The sequence below is a fragment of the Euprymna scolopes genome, chromosome 13 (assembly GCF_053919585.1).
Source record: "Euprymna scolopes isolate OS-2025 chromosome 13, ASM5391958v1, whole genome shotgun sequence".
In the NCBI taxonomy this organism is placed as follows: Eukaryota; Metazoa; Mollusca; class Cephalopoda; order Sepiida; family Sepiolidae; genus Euprymna; species Euprymna scolopes.
In genome coordinates this window covers 50,171,409-50,191,378 of record NC_136494.1, presented here as the reverse complement: position 1 = coordinate 50,191,378, position 19,970 = coordinate 50,171,409, and the positions used below count along the sequence as shown (strand labels likewise).

At 32.2% G+C, this 19,970-nt stretch overlaps 2 protein-coding genes across 4 annotated transcripts in view; one reads left to right on the top strand and one right to left on the bottom strand.

The window, feature by feature from the left end:
* The window catches only part of LOC145292015 (uncharacterized), a 176,427-nt gene extending 166,370 nt beyond the window's left edge, over window positions 1–10,057 (top strand). For 2 of the 3 annotated variants that reach the window (XM_080138011.1, XM_080138013.1), the window contains one exon: window positions 8,794–10,057. In XM_080138011.1, the coding sequence (XP_079994137.1) occupies window positions 8,794–9,842 (1,049 nt within the window). In that variant the 3' untranslated portion in view covers window positions 9,843–10,057. The remainder of the gene's footprint in view (window positions 1–8,793) is intronic. The other variant, XM_080138012.1, reaches the window with a different exon arrangement.
* Window positions 10,058–10,102: 45 nt separating this feature from the next.
* The window catches only part of LOC145292017 (superoxide dismutase [Cu-Zn]-like), a 30,106-nt gene continuing 20,238 nt past the window's right edge, over window positions 10,103–19,970 (bottom strand). Inside the window, exons 2-5 of the mRNA XM_080138014.1 lie at window positions 17,347–17,449; window positions 11,146–11,215; window positions 10,489–10,603; window positions 10,103–10,269 (exon numbers count right to left, since the gene is read on the bottom strand). Coding sequence (XP_079994140.1) covers window positions 10,162–10,269; window positions 10,489–10,603; window positions 11,146–11,215; window positions 17,347–17,449 — 396 coding nt within the window. The 3' untranslated portion in view covers window positions 10,103–10,161. The remainder of the gene's footprint in view (window positions 10,270–10,488; window positions 10,604–11,145; window positions 11,216–17,346; window positions 17,450–19,970) is intronic.

The following is a 19,970-nucleotide window of genomic DNA, read 5'->3' as shown; positions in this document are numbered from 1 at the left end:
ATGAGAATATGAGGAGGGTTGCCATTCGGTCTTTGAATTAATTGTAGGGCTAAGGAAAATTATGTGCGAACATACTGAAAACTTGACAGAGACAAAGCTAACAAAAACAATATTAGAGGGGGAGCGGTTAGTTTCACAAAAATTTAATGTAAAATAATTCATCATTTCCTGGCCATTCTAGCATTTTAGGACAGTTAACCAATTTATTTTTATGTGTATTTTTCTTTAAGGAAGGGTCTATTTTTTGTTTGTTTGTTTTAGATGCTTGTATGTGGCTTACAGAGGTATTTTGTTGGGGGGGGGGGCGCTTACCACTCGAACTTAGTGTTATTGTTAGGGTTAAAGAGTGTTTTAGGAGGAGACTTGCCACACATAATTTGTATTAGAGGTAAAGTTAAGAGAGCTTTTTTTCAAAGAGAGCGTTCAAAAATTTGTTGATTTGTATTTTCGAGGTTGAAGGTGTTAATTCCATAGGCCGTTTATACTACGCTGGAGCAGATTGTAAAATATCTTTCGCTTAATAAGTAGAAAAAAAAATAACAAAATAGAAAGCTTCCTAATTGTAGTTTGATGTGTTTTCTAACTGCTTTTAAAATTTCAAGAATATTGATATAGATTTTGAGGGTTTGTATTACTATACACATAGATTCGAAAAAGTTGTCAAAAAAAAAACAAATATATAACAAATAAATGTTATCAAAAGCAAGTTACTTTTCTACCTAACTGGATAATTTTTTAGTGTTTTTATTTAATGTAACATGTTTATTCAGCTTGAAAACAGTGTTTACTAATGTTTTGGAAAATTTAAAATGGCGCCCGCCGCCCGACTCTCTTGAAACGGTGAGTTTGGGGAAAAGAGTTAAAAATAAAAAAGTAGACAAAATACTGCTAGAAACTCGCTCAATATGTTACCGTGACATAGGCTGACATATATTCGGTGAGTTTTTAACAGTATTTTGTATAGTTTTTTTTTTATTTTTAACTCCTTTTCTCAAACTTACCGTGTCAAAGAGAGTCGGGCCGGGCGCTATTTTTAATTTTCCAATACATCGGTAAACACTGTATGTATTTCGAGCTGAATAAACATGTTACATTGAATAAAAACACAAAAAATATATCCAGTTAGGTAGAAAAGTAACTTATCTTGCCTTTGATAACATTTATTTGTTATATATTTGTTTTTTGACAACTTTTTCGAATCTATGTATGAACGAGATTTTGATACTTATTTTGATTTAAAAAAAACAACATTTGTGGCTGTTCGCAGTAAAACATTGTTTTAATTCGTTGTTCAAGACTAATTTAAAGAATAAAAGTACATGCAAGCTTCCTAATTGTAGTTTTTGTTTTTTTAACCATGTTTTTAAATTTGACGAGCAATGTAAGAAATTGCAACAGATTCATAATGCCGAATTGGTTGGAATTGTTATTATACATTCTGAAAACCGAATAGTTCTAAACTAATGTTATTCTGATAACAAAATAGCTCTCATTAAACGTATAAGAACATTTATATTCATATTTTCATATTTTTCTTAATTCGTTCTTGAATAAAAATTAAAGAATGCATGTTGTTTACACTGTGCTGTGCTATGGCTGATTCTACAGGCTGGAGCTGCTGCTGCTGCTTTAAAATACTAACTTCATTTGACCAAATTCGAGAAATATAAACAATTTTTTTTTTCGGGTAGGTCCTTTTAAATTATCAATTACCGCGGTCCTACTCAACATGAAATAATACTTTTAATTGATAAAGATAGTAAAAAGATTGATTTACTTACTACTGGGTGTCCGAAGAATTTTTTTTTCAAAATGTTCAATACTCGTCATATTAAAGTCTTATTTTTAACACGACAAAAAAAGAAATGGTCAAAAATATTTCGGACACTTGACAGTATTAAGATTAACACCTCTTCTAATTGGTTCCCAAATTTCATGACGAAATTCTTCATACAATCACGGTACGGACCTTTAGAAAACAGGGGGGGTCATTACAAAACCTTACCGAAAACGCCATTTTATGACGTTCACATTTTTATCACTTTATTTGCTTAAAACTCTTAAAATATATAATGTACATTCATATTTATTAATTCATTTGAAAGTATATTCATTTCCGAACAAAACAGTAGTAATTTGAAGACTTGAAGTGCTTTGGTTTAAAAAATATGGCTATTTTAGTAGAACTACCTTGAAATCTGTGATTATCCAAAGCGTTTTTTCGTCCGTGTGTATTACTACTTAAACTCAAATCCTGCCCAAACAACCCTACATAGCAACGTACCTTCTATCCAAAATATGAAGAACTCTTCAACATGAGAGAAAAAAAAAAAAAGATCAAAACTTTCTTTCTCCGAATAAAGGAAAGCATTGAAGAATCCAAAATACCAATCTCCAGCATTCACAACTTCATACTACATAAAACACCCCATGGACCATGAAACAAGTAGAAATGAAACTGAATCTAAACAAAAAGCCTAAATCTACCACAAACCCTATTGAATATTATAACGAACTCCAACATTTAAAATTACAATATCCAGACTACACCTTTCTCTACACAGACTGGTCCAAAAGCAACAATCACACCGGATGTGCAACAACCTACCATAATACCACAATGAAGAAAAAACTTTAAAACGAAGCATCTATATTCGCTGCAGAGACTATAGCTATTGACCTAGTACTTGGCATAATTTCAGAGGAAACTACCAAAAACTTCATCATCCTCACCGATTCTCTATCAGTCTTACTATCTATACAAAACCAAAAACAAGAGAATCCACTACCAATAAAGTTACTAGAAAAAAAAAATCAATATCCTCTCAACCACCAAAAACATTTTTGTCGGGATCCCCAGCCATGTGGGAATCAAAGACAATGACGGCAGATACAGCTGCAAAAAAAATCTTCACATCTCCCAACTGACAATTATAAGATTCCTCATACTGACCCTAGACTCCAGATAAAAGCACACATACAAAGAAAATGGCAACTACGATGGAATCAACATGAAAGCAGCAAACTATACTCCATAAAACCTAAACTTAAGGAACGATGTCCAAACACCAAAAGATCATGCCGAGAAAATATAATACTGACTCGACTACGCACAGGACGCACCAATATAACCTATTCATAACTCAATGAAGATTCAGCACCAGAATATGTCCCATGCCAAGAGAGGCTCACAGTGGAACACATCCTAGTTAAATGAACTGACCTTACTCCAACCAGAAAACTGTACTACATGGAAAACAATATGGAGGACCTTTTTGAAAAAGTCAACCCAATGAATTATACCTAAAAAAAATTTAATATATATATGAAAATCTAAGAAAATTTAAAGGCATCCATATATACATATTCAACTATAAATACAACATCTGAAATATGCACACAGTTGAAAAACTCTTCCGACTTTTAATGGGGAAAAAAAAAGGCTGAAAAAGTCGTTAAACCCATTCGATCCAATCCAAATTCTTGAAATTTTAGATGACACATTAAACCATGATTAGGAAGTCTAATTTTACTTATCTGACCTATTGCAAACAATTTCGTAATTTGAAAATTTGGTACTTATGCAGAATATGGACTGTCTTAATTTCTTTAGAAAGTTAAATTTAATTTTTATGGTACTTTTGTTTATTAAATTGGAGATAATTACATAAGTAATGAAAATTTAAAGCAAAATTTTATTAAATTAAAACATTTGCTAACTTAAGCTTGTTTATAGTTAATATGCCCTTTTAAGTAAAAACACTCACCTATGTAATTGTCATCTCGAAAATAAAAATATACCCCAAAATTATGAAATTTGATCAAGTTGATAATTTTTTTTATATGTAAAAGTAGTTTTTACAGAAAGTTGCATATTTCAATATGTTTACATTCATAGTTGGAATATAGCACCAAAAAACAAATTGAATTATTTCCCTTGTTTTCGTGATGTTCATGGTAGCAATCAATTCTTACTAAAAAAAAAAATAAAATAAAAGCTAATAGAGATTGATTAAATTTCATAATATTGCTATTTTCCATATGGCAATTTTACATAAGTGATATTGTTTTTGCTTATTTAAAAAATTTTGCATTAGTAAAGCACCAAATGTTTTTATTAAAATTTCAAAGAAAAAATATTTTCAGAATCTAAAATCATTGCTTCACCCCTCCCTTCTAAACAAATAATTTTATAAGCTTGAAAAGCCAATATGCATTAACTATTTAATTCTAATTTGTAGCACACCGAATCGTTATATATGTATATATTGTGAGATATTTTGTTTTTACTTTGGAAAAAATTGCTTCTACAGTATTAACACTAATATCAATATAAAAGCACATCCTAATTAGTAAGGTTAAAAAGAAATATAAAAACATCTCAAACTGGAAAGTTTAAAGATGAAAAAAAAATTTTGATCAATATAGAAAGGATAAATGTAATCTTCATAACTGTGGACCATCCGGACGTCCTTGTTTGAAGTTTGTCCCAAATTTTAACGTCATGACATCATTTCTAGCAAACGACTAAGTCTGTAATGCTATGTTTTGGCTTTGATGGTACCCCAATTTTTTTTTTTTACTTGTTAAATCACTGTATATAAGGTACAATATAATAATAGAACATTGGCTCAATAATAACAAATACGAAATCTGCATACATTCAAATATCATATTTAAGCGTATCTTACCACCAGTCAGTCTTCTAGTTGAAAATAAAAATCAAATTCATACAAAATTTGAATATAGAACAAAATAACTTTCCATGTTCTACAATTAAACTAAGTTTTGTTTTTTGTTCAAATGGTTCTTTCAATAGTTGAAAATTTAAAAAAATAAAAACAGCATTCTACAATTTATGCAAAATAATTTATGCAAAAAACAAAAAAAAAAAAAACTTGTGATGTATTCTTTTAAGGCTGCCAGTATTTTAGATTTTTAAGATACTCTGTATTAAGTGTAAAACTTGTTGGCATTGGTTTTTCTAGTTCTTTCTAGAATCTGGTACTTACAGAAGACACCTATGTAAGGTTGCCAACATTTTTAATGAAAGTGGTGCTTGGAACAAACAAGATTCAAATTTAGTATGTCTACTTCATCATGCCACCTGGATAGTTTTGGATTAGTAAAGACTAGCTGGCACCCCAGCATTGCCCAGTTGTACAATATGCTTAAACATGATATTTTAATTTATGCAAATTGCATATGTATTATTATAAAATATATTTTAGTCATCGACATACAGACCTGTTTCGTTGTTTCACAACTCATCAGTGCCGCTAGACTAACACCTCTCCGAAGCCGAGGATCGAACCTAGAACCGTCGTGATGACAGTTGGCAGTCCTACCCCCTGACTACGGAATCGGTGGCCCGGGTGTGTGAAAGTGTAGTAAAGAACCCTGGGGAAGGTTGAAGAGGTGTTGAAAAAAAAAAAAAAAAGTTGTAGAGTCGTGGGGGTTCCCCAGCGTTGCTTGGAACCCCGGGGGATGTTAAAAAAAAAAAAGAAAACTCCTTGTAGAAAACTGCCCAGCTTAGGGTGAAGGAATTAATGTTTTTAACCAATTTTTCGATATTTGTCATCAGAAGGGTTGAGCTTTAAAACGATATTGATTTTGTGAGGACCGTCGCCTCTGTTAAAGTTTTTGCAAGACACACGCACACAGTGTCTTTTATATATTAGATTACAAGGAATAATTTGCCCGGTTGACTAATTCACAAAAAAATGTCATTCATCAAATTCCATCTGTGTTAGTTTACAATATCATGTCAGCTGATATTTGGGCTTTACAATAAATGCTCTGGAAAAGTCACTTCAGATTAATGTTTAAATTCATTAATTAAATTAAAATATGCAAACAAAGAAATGATTTGCTGCAATTGTAAATGGTATCTCTTATCGTAAGCTAGCAGTTCAGCCCGGGCCCTGTATACTGTTCATAACTTTATGTGCATATGTATATATATATATATTAAAAAGTTTGACTCATGTCCAAGTAACTTACATCTAAAATTTCAAGTGTTTAGACCCAAAATTGGCGGAAGAGTTTGCAAAGGTCAACCCTTTCAACTTTGATCTCTTGCCAGCCAAATTTTCGCCCAAAACTGATTAAAAAGCTTGCTGCATCTGTGATATTATATAAAATTTCAAATGTTTAGACCCAACATTGGCTGAATAGTTTGCTAGAGGCCGCAAAGGTCAAATCTTTTGAACTTTGACCTTTTGGCAGCCAAATTTTCAGCCAAAAACCGATTAAAAAGCTTACCATATGTCTGAATACACTTTATGTAAAATTTCAAATATTTAGATCAAAAATTGGCTGAGTAATTTGGTAGAGACCAGAGGTCAAAGTTAAAAATTTGACCTCTTAACAGTTTTGGGCTCAAATCAAAAGGTTTGATCCATGTCCAAGTAACCTACATCTAAAATTGCAAGTGTTTAGATCCAAAATTGGAGTTTGGTAGAATTTTCAAAGGTTAAATGGTTGAACTTTGACAGTCAAATTTCTGGCCAAAAACTGATTAAAAAGATTTTCCTAAATCTCAATACCCTTATGTCAAATCTCGAGTTTGTAGACTGAAAATTGACAGAGTAGTTTGGTAGGGAAATGTACACACACAGACAGACAATTTCACTTTTATAAATATATAGATTGACCTCATAAGAAAAAAAAATTAAAATAAAATGGTGAGGTACACCAGGGCATCATTAGATCTGTAATTGAACGCTCTACCACTAAGCTATATATAATTAGTAAATCTGTTTAAGAAATTATTTGCTGAAATTTTATCTTCCTTGCCAGTGTAAGGTAAAATATTCCCCTGTGAAAATTATTCTTTTTTATCTATAAAAGAGAAAAGCTATTAAGATCGGATTTTTGATTTTCGGTATACATCAGATGAATGTATTTGTGTGACACTTGCAAAAATATATATATAGGCTCAGCTGTTTCGGAACCTATGAGAAAGGAACTCACACACAAATTGACTTTTATATAATAGTAAAGATAAAGCAGTAAATAAGATAAGTTTGTTTTGTTTTTTTTCAGACAATCTTTAAAGAAAAGTAAAATTATAAGATTATTCAACAATAAATATTTTTAATTTAAAAATTAAATTTAAAAGTATTCATTTAAAATTTTTACAAAGAAAAAGTTTGTATAAAAGAATTTTCTTTATGTGACAGCATTCTCAATGACTTTTTTGTTTATATATTTTAAAGAAAAGTTGTAAAATTATGACATTAACGTTTTACATTAATTTTGTAGCAGAAATTATTAAGCAGTAGCATAAAAATTAGATTTTAACTGAGAAATTCTAAATTTGCACTACAATGTTAAAATAATATTTTTGTAAAAATTTTTTCAAAGTGACAGCTTTTCTTAGAACACTGCTGAAAGTCTCGTCTTCAATCAATATACATTAATACAGATTCAAGAAAGGGTTGAGAGATAATTAGCAAAGTTTTGCTACATGGTGTGTAGCAAAACAAAAGTATCAATTGATTTAATTAGTCTTTAAAAAGGTGGGGTGGGGGCTCCAAGGGTTCAGCCCCCCCCCCCACACACACACTTTTTTAAAAATAGAAAGACTAAAAGAAGGATAAGTCAAGATTTCTTTAACCTGTTTTTAGAAATAAGTGGAGATCTCACATCCCTGTAATAGTTTGATGCGAGAAAACTGAAACAAAAGGATAGAATAACTATTGATGACAATAGAAAAAGAAATTTGCAACCACCAAAAAAACTATTTCAACCAGAAACCCTAACCATTGTACAATCTATTAATTGTATTGCATCTTTCCAGAAAGATCGTACAAAAGATTTCTAAACCTCTAGGCTAATTTATGCTTTATAATTAACTAGCATAGGTGCCAAGCTTTGCCCGGGTATTTGGAGGTGTATGTTAAGCAAAAAAACGGTCAATTTTTTTAACTTTGACCCCTTAAAATTGTTTTGGGCTAAAAACAAATTAAGTTAGATCCATGTCCAAGGAACCTATATTTAAAATTTCAAGTGTTTAGACCCAAAATTGTCGGAGTTCTCAAAGGTCAAATTGTTGAACTTTGACCCTATAACTGCCAAATTTCTGGCAGAAAACCAATTATGTCGATTTTCCCAAATCTCAGTACCCTGTATATAAAATTTCAAATCTGTAGACTTAAAATTGACAGAGTTATTGCGTAGGGAAAGGTACAGATAGACGCGTTCACTTTTATAGATATATAGATGTGCACTGTTAATCGGACCATTTTTGTAAAAATAGATTCTTTGCTCCACAATTAGAAATTATTAACATTAGAGTACTAATAAAAGAAAAAGTGCTTTTCATTGTTGTACATTTCAAACTTGCAAATATTTTCTACAACACAAAGTGTTTGTTATAGAAATTGATATGTTAACAGAACATCCAATTAAATGTCAGCAAGTAAAAAAAACACTTGAAGTGCTAAGTTTTCTTCTTTTTTTTTTTGGCGGTGGGGGGTATCAAATGTTTTTAATTTTTCAAGGTAAAAATTAAAAACATGTTGAAAGTTGCTGATCAGCAATATATCTCCACATGACAAGTGTTTATTAATAATAGAATTGTTATACTTTTTAGTATTTTAAAAATTGGATAAATACCCATTAAAGTTTTTCACTGGTTAAATCTATTGTAGAACAGGATTTGGAAAGTACATTTAAAAACCTTGCATTTACAAAATCAAATGTTAACATTGCAAGCACTTTAGATCATTTGTTTAAATTTGATAACTATTGAATCGTTTTCCAATAAAACATTTTGTATTTTTGTAGATCCAACTCGATCTGTATCCCGTGAAAAGGCATCGACATCTCTCAATGACGTTTCAGCTGAGAAATTCTCTTTTGGTAGAAAATCTGATAAAACACCTGGACTTGATGTAAAGTTTGATCATCAGCAGCACAAAGTGAAAATCCAGGATGATGAAATAAAAGACAAGTGTCAGACTGACTCTAGTGGGGGTGACAGTCACTTACAGGCAACTAAAGAGATGAGTAACATTATGAAGAAAGAAAGTCAGAATAAAAACTCCAAGAAGAAATCAAGTAGCAGCAGCAGCAGTAGTAGTAGTAGTTCCAGGAGTAGCAGCAGTAGTAGTTCTAGTGAGGGAGGGGCCTATAGCGACTCTGATAGCAGTGACAGTTCTAGTGATTCAAGTAGCAGTGATGACAGTTCATCTTCGACATCATTAAGTTCCAGTGACAAAAAACACAAGCTTCTTAAAGCTATTCATGATGGAAAGATTCGTGGTGAAATTCTCCATGCATACCTAAAAAAACGGGAACGTGGAGAACAGAGGAGTGGGCAGGAAGATTCTGACAAATACAGACGTAGCGGGTCTCGTGACAGTTATGAACGCCAACATAGTCGCTCTGGTCTAGATCAATATAGCAACAGCGACCGTTATAGAGATAGTTATGAGAGTAGCAACCGTCGGCACAAGACAGAGAAATATGACAGGTATAAGTATGGATCAACACGAAATGGTAGTAAGTCAAGCAAGGGCAACTATGAGCCGAATAGAGAGTCTGTGTATGGCCGCGAGGGAAGTTACAGCAGTATTGGCAGTACGACAAATAGGAGATCAAAACAACGAAAGTCTCGATCTAATTCTTCAGATAGTGATCATCATTCAAGCAGCAGCAAAAGACGCAAGACCGAGAAATATAACACTGATCGTTGGTATGAACAGCGGTCGGAACGCTACAAGCAATCAAGAGAACGAAGCGATTATGAAAGAAGAAGTGGTAAGAGATCAAGTCGCAAACACAAGTCTAGATCAGCATCAAGGTGGGCGTCACTTTTCATTTTTTCTTCTTAAATGTCTATTTTTTTTTTTTATATCAAGTCTTTGTGCAATATTTATTCAAGTCAATTCTTACTCAATTATTTATATTAATACAATTTTTTTTCCTTTTCAGATCCAGATATAGGTAAAAAAAAACAAAAAAAAAAACAGATGGTACCCTCCTTCAATTTTGATTATTTTATCTTTAAATGTAACTTGTACAGACATTAAAAAGATTTGTAACCTTATTTTGTTTTCACTTTTCTGTTGCATGATTATTGAAGAAACAACAATTTGTTCTTTTCCAAAAACATCTTTATTAACAAAGAGAAGATGGCAGTGGTGGGAATATTTACTTAGCAATACCAATAACTCCACATGCAAGTCGGCCACCAGCATTACCCGTTGTCTTGCTTAACTCATGATCACCTTTTCCCAAGTCATCAACATCTGCATGAACCTGAGGGGAGAAAAAAATAAAATGATTTAATCTGGAATGGATTGTAAAATAAGAAAAACGCCTGTAAGTAATCACTTTTTACAGGAGCCTGCATTAAAATGTGCTACAGAATTTTACACCCCCCACCAATTAGTATTTAGGAAGAGTAAGTCTACCAAAGAAAAAAAAGAAAATTACATATTTCTTCCCAGATACATGGCAATAAAGTGTTAAACTTACCACAACAGTTCTACCAATAATGCTATTTACACCAGTCAACTTGATAAGCTTATCTTCAATACTGACATTAGCAACTCCAGCAGATGATTCTACATTGCCAAGATCACCAACATGTCTAAAAATAAATATTGAAAGTCATCTGGATTAATTTTATACAAACAGCATAGAAAAGATTTTCTTCATTTTCTAGTTAAAGATCTTTCTTTTAAAGCTTGTGAGGACGTATAATTTTCAGTATTTTGCTAAAAAGTTGTTAGCAGCTATGTCTTTAAATATTCTAACTACATCTGAACAATCAGTTTAGAATGTTTTGGTGGTGAAGTTATAACAATTCATGGATGACGCATTATGAGTGAATGCAATTTAATGGCAGCATAGAAGTGCATTTGATTTTCAGAACCTGCAGGAAAAATATAGTCATTGACAACCACTTTGTCAATGAATTATACAAGTATAGTTAACACCACCTAATCTGTAAATTTGGAGAACAATCTTTTTTTTCTTTTTAATGTTGTCTGTAGGAGAGCCACCATCTTGAAGATACAAGCATTTTAATAAATGCTGTCTTTAGAATGTTCTTAAAAAAAAAGCCAACAAAAATGCACATAAGCTTAAAGAAACTAAAACACTTAGAAAGGGAGTAAAAAACAACCAAACCTATTTTCATCAGTAGGAGCACCATGTTCTTTCTTTTCGGGATTAAAATGACCTCCAGCACTTGTACAGCCTAAAAAAAAAAAAAATAAAATAAAGACAAATATCGCTGACAGAAAACTAGTCCAGCTTTTTTGTTCTTTTTTGCAATTTTTTCACAAATGCACTTCCCATCCCAATACATCAGTTCTTTACATGATCACAAAAATCTGCCATCCTTCACCCAATTAAGTCAGATCTATAAAGTAGTAATACACACGGACGAAAAAACGCTTTGGATAATCACAGATTTCAAGGTAGTTCTACTAAAATAGCCATATTTTTTAAACCAAAGCACTTCAAGTCTTCAAATTACTACTGTTTTGTTCGGAAATGAATATACTTTCAAATGAATTAATAAATATGAATGTACATTATATATTTTAAGAGTTTTAAGCAAATAAAGTGATAAAAATGTGAACGTCATAAAATGGCGTTTTCGGTAAGGTTTTGTTTTCTAAAGGTCCATACCGTGATTGTATGAAGAATTTCGTCATGAAATTTGGAAAGCAATCAGAAGAGGTGTTAATCTTAATACTGTCAAGTGTCCGAAATATTTTTAACCATTTCTTTTTTTGTCGTGTTAAAAATAAGACTTTTAATATGACGAGTATTGAACATTTTGAAAAAAAAATTCTTCGGACACCCAGTAGTAAGTAAATCAATCTTTTTACTATCTTTATCAATTAAAAGTATTATTTTATGTTGAGTAGGACCGCGGTAATTGATAATTTAAAAGGACCTACCCGAAAAAAAAAAATTGTTTCTATTTCTCGAATTTGGTCAAATGAAGTTAGTAAGCAGCAGCAGCAGCTCCAGCCTGTAGAATCAGCGATAGCACAGTAGCACAGTGTAAACAACACGCGTTCTTTAATTTTTATTCAAAAACGAATTAAGAAAAACATGAAAATATGAATATAAATGTTATATGTTTTAATTAGAGCTATTTTGTTATCAGAATAACATTAGTTTAGAACTATTCAGTTTTCAGAATGTATAATAACAACAATCCCAACCAATTCGGCATTATGAATCTGTTGCAATTTCTCACATTTCTCGTCAAATTTAAAAACATGGTTAAAAAAACAAAATAAACTTTTGTAGATATATAGCTTGCATGCACTTTTATTCTTTAAATTAGTTTTGAACAGCGAATTAAAACAATGTTTTACTGCAAACAGCCACAAATGTTTTTTTTTTCAAAACCAAAATAAGTATCAAAATCTCGTTTATACATAGATTCGAAAAAAGTTGTCAAAAAACAAATATATAACAAATAAATGTTATCAAAGGCAAGATAAGTTACTTTTCTACCTAACTGAATAATTTTCTAGTGTTTTTATTTAATGTAACATGTTTATTCAGCTCGAAAAACGTACAGTGTTTACCGATGTATTGGAAAATTAAAAATGGCGCCCGGCCCGACTCTGACACGGTAAGTTTGAGAAAAGGAGTTAAAAATAAAAAAACTACAAAATACTGTTAAAAACTCACCGAATATATGTCAGCCTATGTCACGGTAACATATATTGAGAGTTTCTAGCAGTATTGTCTACTTTTTTATTTTTAACTCTTTTCCCCAAACTTACCATTTCAAGAGAGTCGGGCGCCATTTAAATTTTCCAAAACATCGGTAAACACTGTTTTCAAGCTGAATAAACATGTTACATTAAATAAAAACACTAAAAAATTATCCAGTTAGGTAGAAAAGTAACTTGCTTTTGATAACATTTATTTGTTTTTTTGACAACTTTTTCGAATCTATGTGTATAGTAATACAAACCCTCAATCTATATCAATATTCTTGAAATTTTAAAAGCAGTTAGAAATTATTTTTGTCTGTTTGTCCTAATTCTTGTAAAGTTTCACATCCTTATTTACATAAGTTTACATATTTAATAGTAATGTGATATTCCAAATTTAATCCATAACATTTTCAAAAGCCAATAATTATGAACCGCTAACAGTAAATATGAGTGATGAACGCTCTTTGAAAAAAAGCTCTCTTAACTTCACCTCTAATCCAAATTATGTGTGGCAAGTCTCCTCCTAAAACACTCTTTAACCCTAACAATAACAGTAAGTTAGAGTGGCAAGCCCCCCCCCCAACAAAATACCTCTGTAAGCCACATACAAGCATCTAAAACAAACAAACAAAAAATAGATCCTTCCTTAAAGAAAAATACACATAAAAATTGGTTAACTGTCCTAAAATGCTAGAATGGCCAGGAAATGGTGAATTATTTTACATTAAATTTTTGTGAAACTAACCGCTCCCCCTCTAATATTGTTTTTGTTAGCTTTGTCTGTCAAGTTTTCAGTATGTTCACTGAATTTTCCTTAGCCCTACAATTAATTCAAAGTCCGAATGGCAACCCTCCCCATATTCTCATTGCATAGAAACCCTCTTAAAACTACACATAATCATCCTTAAAAAAAAAAAAAAAAAAAAAAAAAAAAAAAAAAAAAAAAGCAAGCATGCATATTTTCCCATAGAAAAAAACCCCAGTTAACTGCTCTAAAATGCTAGAATGACCTGTAATAGGAAATTATTTTACATTAAATTCTAAAATAATTTGTTTATCTTTTATTAAAGTTTTTCATGGCATTTTATACATAATTTCCTAAAAAGGTAGAATCACATTTTGGAGGGGTGGTCAGAAGGAGTTGAGTGGGGTTAAACAGAAGGTGTTAATCTACAATAATACCAAAGAAATATTGCAATATATTCATTCTTAAATGGTCTTATGTTTAGATTTAAGTTTTTTGTACATAAAGCACATTACAATTCAACTTCTTTTCTGTTTATGGATACATGGCATTTTTAAGGAATTGCTGCATATTTATGCACATTTACTGCAGATTATTTGGAAACCATAAACTTTGGGAGATTTTCAGTTGCATATTCTGATTCCTTGTACAAAAATACACTTATATGGTAAATTTCATTTCTTAGTCTTGTGTTTTAACAAAGATATGACATTTTTACTGAAAAAGTAGTGTAAAAAATGTGACGAAATGCATATGGTCTTAAAGAGGGAAAAATATCCAAACGTGTGAGGCACAAAAATAGCCATAAGTTCCTTAATTTTAATCAGATTTTAAAAAATTTAAAAAGATTTTTTCTTAGCTCATCAAGCTCTTTCCATGCATACCAATATTGAAATATTTCAAGCTATTTCAATTTTTTCATGTGTATTGCTATATAAAGATACAAAGAGTATATACTAAAATCTGGAAGAGGCTTTTTTTTCACTCAAATTCCAGACAAAGTCAATGAGAAATCAATTGCAAATGGCTGTGATAATGCAAAATGACTCGCAATGGCCATCAAAAGAGGGGAGGAGGCTAAAATCAGAAGAGACTTGTCACTCATAATCACTTATGAAGACTAGCAAGTAAATATCTAAAAGCCAAGAAAACGATAAATGTAGACTGAACAAATGAAAATAATTTGTGACATCAAAAACACATGACAGAGTTGGAACTCTGCAAATGACTAAACATCCTGACAAATAATACAAGCTTACACCAGATCAAAAAATGAAAATACAAAATTCTGAAAAAAAAAAAAAAAAAATACAAATGAGAAAACAAGGTCTCAAAAAGCATGTCCATTTTTTTTTCATTTTCCCCATAAGAAAAAAAAAATTTTGCTATTAGTCAAAAGATAAAGATAATGAATGGTAAATGGGCTAGGAACCATTCAAAGATTGGAATCTACTACTGGTCACATAACCCTGAAATTAGCAGGAAATAGTAATCATACACCAAGGATGGATGAATATATGTTGGCAAATTTAAATGCAAAAACTTATTTCAACTTGCTGATTTTCTATTACATATGCAAATTCATTCATAGCTTGAAATGATTTTAATTTTAAATCTTTATCAATAGCTCAAACACTAGATTAGAGTGGTTCTCATGGCACCTAAGTTTTTTGTTAATCAGTACTATATATTGAGTACAATGTAATATTCAATAGAAAATTGGCTTTGTAATCTCTAAATTAAAATATATTTAAGCATATTTTAGAACCAGGCAAGCCCCTCACTAGTCTAAAATAATTTATTTATATATATATATATATATATACAGAAAGACCCACAGCCCCTTTACTGAGTATCTTGACACTCGTGAGCCCTTAAAAAAAAAAAAAAAAAAAAAAAAAAAAAAAAAAAAAGTAGATATTGAAAGTTTGAGCTCTTATGAAGAGACTTATGTTGGACTCCATCTTGGATACAGGCGAATATAATTTTTAACATAAAGACAATTTCTAGACTTCATTAAATGGTTGCCAGGTCAGAAAATCCACATTCGCAAAGGTATGTTGTGAATTGTATGAGCATTACAGAGGTCTCCTGCCAGTACTTCTGCTTTATCTTTAGTAGTTTCAATTATAGTGTTGAAAGGGTCTCTGTACCATGGAACACCCAATCATCGAAATGATTTTTTTTTTTTCATATGCTCGTCTGGGAAAGGAAACGAGGTTGTGGACCCGGCCTTGATTTGTGCCTTTCAAACTTCAAGTCTGTCTTGAACATCAGAGTAGATTCATTTTGTTGAGTTGACGAAAAAAAATTTAAACAAATATCAGCCAGGTAGGAGAGCATCATGATAAACTATGTTTTTGTTCTTTCATAGGATTTCCACTTCCATATGAAGTTAATAGTCGAGAGAGGCAGTTCCACCTTGATAGCGAACAAACTTTGGTGTAGGACAGAAGTCTCATATGTTAGACTCCAATTTTGTTGGCTAGAAATTGAAAGAGCTGATGATTTTTTTGCCTTCACACAAATGAATTTGATTTGCTGGGGGATTGAGGACATGGCCATTAATGTATGCAGTCAAGTTGCTCTGAAATCAAGCAAAGCACACTAGGCTAGCTTACAAATAGAAGGGTCTACAAATGCTGCTCTGAAAAGCCAGTTGATCGCATTCATTCGCCAAGATGAAAGATTTTTTTTGTAATAGTCATTAGAAAGAAAAACTTGCTGGTGTGATCATTAGTTCCATTTTCTCTATATCTTCCTTACAGGATCGTTTGAAAGTTTGAAAAAATGTGATGTATTTGACATCACCACCGAGCAATGCAGACATTGTGCGCATTCCACACAATTTCAAATAACACTTAATGAACCCAACTTGACATAGCTGTCATTCCAATTTTCCAACATTCACCATCTTAGAAATTAGAGACTGTAAAAAATAAAAATTGAGTTTCATAAGGTTCAGACATCACTTCACTCGAAAGGTAAGGTTCCACATATTTGTATTAAAAAGTTTATTGCACTATATTCTCATACAGAATGTCCAAAAAGTCACGGAAAAGTTTTGAACTTAAATAGATTATTTTTTATATCTTTCTGTAATTTTAACTAAGACCTAAGGGGGGGGGGGCAAAATTCAAACAATCTTTATTTAATGAAAAATGTCTTAAAATGTTGCCCATTTTCAGCTTTGCATATTTGTGCTCTTTCCAAAACATGACTATTTGCAGAATCTCTGAATTACGATTTAACTCTTATTGCATTCCTGATTTTTTCCTTCAATTCTTGCAAGGTTTGAGGTTTGTTAACAGACTCTTTCTCCAAGATATTCCTACAAGAAAAAGTTGCAGCTAGTCAAGTTTGGGGAATGTGGTGGCCATTTGACATCACCATAGCAAGAAATAATGTTGCCAAAGCATTGTTATTTACAAAATTTTATCTATAAAATATCTGAAAGAATCATTAATTATAAAATGAATGATTTTCAACCTTTCAGTAACTTTTTGGACACTCTGTATCTACTTCATTTACAAGCATTAATGGTAAAGTTAGGTACTATTTGGCTCTTACCCTTATAAAGTTTTATATAGGGTTTGGAATGGATTAGGCAATGTATGTGTAAAACGCTTTACAGGATATGAAAGCCAAAACGGAACCAATTAATTTTGTATCTAGGAGGTATCCATCGGGTGCTAAAAACGTACACACACAAGTGATCAGAAGGTTTTACTTTCTCTAGTTTGATAAAGTTAATTTTTCTTTCTCTAGTTTGATAAAGTTAATTTTTTATCATCAAGAGATTTAAGATTTCTTGTAAACTTAATTTTTTTTCTGATTAATGAAAATATATTTGAAATCTTGAAAAAAAAAAAATAAAAAAAATAATAATCTTACCATTTGTGTTATCACCAAATTCATGGATGTGGAAACCATGTTTTCCATCAGTCAGTCCCTTGATCTCGCCCATCACTTTTACTGGAGCCAAAGCAGCATCAGACTGAAAAATATTTTCATAAGAGACAGTGTAAAAAGTCTATGTAAGAAATGAGAACAGAAAATGAATGTTCTTTAGTTCATGCACTTTTTGTGAACAGCACTTTGTATTGCCATTAGATTTGATTGCGGCACTCGGTAGATATACCATGCATTTAGGGTTTAGGGTCCTGTCTATATATATAGTTAAAAAGGTAATATTTAGCCGTCACGTATGTATATCATGGAAGGGACATTAATCAGAATGTAGTGTTATTTTTTCAGTAGAGGTAGGGAGTACTGGGTCGGGTCTTCAGATTTTGGTGGAGACCCCCTCAGATCAAAATATGCACTAAACCTAGGTAAGAATCGAAAAAATTTTGAAAAAAAAAAAAAAAAAAAAAAAAAAAAAAAAAATTCATCTGTTGGCGCCATTTTTTAGATTTTTAGGCTCCGGGGGCCCAAAAACGCCCATTTACCCATCTTTGCAAAAGAAGGGATAAGAAATAGCAGTTGAAACTTAGGTATTTTCACTTCTTTTGACTTGGTCAATGAATTAGGATAGGAATGACACAATGTATAGCTAAATTGAGTTTTATTTTAGCATATAAAAGTCATTTTTTAGTACAAAATCGGGATTTTAGCACAATTTTCACGGTGATTTACACCCTAGATGTCATTCATTTTGCGGAAAGAAATACCCTTAATCGTCCAGTGTTCCAAATCTGGTAAATTTTACATAAGAATGTTTCTTACAAAGCTTCACACAAAAATTGTAAGTGTTATTTAACTAGTTTCCCAAGGGGCTTGGGGACTAGTACTAGTAGAATCGAATGATTGATAACATTGCAGTGTTATCTGAGAAAGGAGTTGTTTTGTTTATTTGGTCAGTTCAAAATGAGACTCTGAAATGTAGAGTCTCCTTGCTATGTTATTTTTATCATAATCATAGCACACAGTTGAAATCTCCTTCTCCTTGGGTCCATTCATATTTTTATTTGGGTCCATTTTGAATATCCTGACACAGTTATATTTCTCTTTCAGGATTGTATTGAAGAGTCAGCCGGTAGAATGAGTAGTGTTGCAGAGCAGTCCACAACTTTCTCTTTTGGTGATGTTCTTCCTTCAGAATATGAAGTCATTGCTAAAATTCTTGAAGTCGCACCATCTGGACAACCAACTGAAGAGAAAGAGACTAGACTCAGAAAACAAGCTGTGTCAGATTGCGCCAAAGGATTAATGATAACCTGGTCGAAGGTGTTCTCCGCATCTAATGTTCTGTCTGCGAAATCGGTGAAGAAGAAGATTCGCAAATCTTTGCAGTCATACTACAATGCTGTTACAACCAGCAAGAAGAAGAAAAGACGTGCAGAGATGGAGTTTAAGAAGGAACATTCCGAACTCTTGAACATCAAAGGCATGGCGGTAGATCCTGAGAAGTTTGCTCCAGCGGAAAAGACATTCTACTATGATCAGTTGAAAATGAATCGAAATTGGGGAATCGACAAGTAGACGAGGAGTTTGAAAAAGAGATGGAGGACATGCGACAAAGAAGCAGCTGAGGTAGAAATGATGGAGGATGAACTTTCATACATCATGGATGAGGTGGTTGACACACTCAACAGTACTACAGTAGGTAGTGAAAAGAACAGTCAAGAAGGAGTTAGCATGACTCGTTCAGGTCTGGTTCGAGTTCTTGTAGATTGCGCTGACGCTGCGTCACAAACAGACCAGTCTTTCATACCCCAGCCAGAGATTCGTAAGATTGGAAACTGCACTGAAGCCATCAAAAAAGTTTGTGTGGAAGTCAGTGTGAAGTGTGGAATCTCAGTGAAAAAAAGCTATTCTAGCTGTTCAAATAGTCTGCAAAATTCTGTATGGACATGTTTTATTTGAACAAGGAAGAGGCAGACAAAGCTAATCCTTCTCCTTGCACGTCTTCAACTCCCCCAGAAGTGAGTGATGAAATAATTGAAGATGATGAAGCACCATGTAAAAAGAAGGCCAAGTTAAATCGAAAACCCATGCCCCATTCCAAATCAGATTGGGAAGGTTATAAGAATGTTTTGCCAGCACCAAGAACAATAACTGATTACAAACAAATAATGGCAATTCAAGCCAAATCTGCTGCTGCCAACTTTCTTTATAACAACTCCAACAATTTGAAGTGCCACTTACATTATGACACAACATCACGATGTAAAATTGATGGTGAATGGCCAGCCATTATATTCAATTTCTCTGGAAAAAAGAGGTTCTCGCTCCGTCCCCTGTTCTTTGCCTACGAAGATAGAAAGCAAATAGTGAAGCTGCTTGTCGAGACGTTCCGTCGTCTAGCAGTTTTGGTGATACCAGAAGATCCTAACATCTCAGTTAAAAGACTTATGGGAAAAAGTAAAAATCATGACTGATTCAGTTGAAAAAAACTTGAAAATAGAATTTGAAATTGCTCGTGAGTTGAATTCGGAGCACGTTCCCCTTCACACTCTTTGTAAAGTGCATACTGTTGAAGCTTTAGATAGATAAAACCCAGATGATAAGCAAAC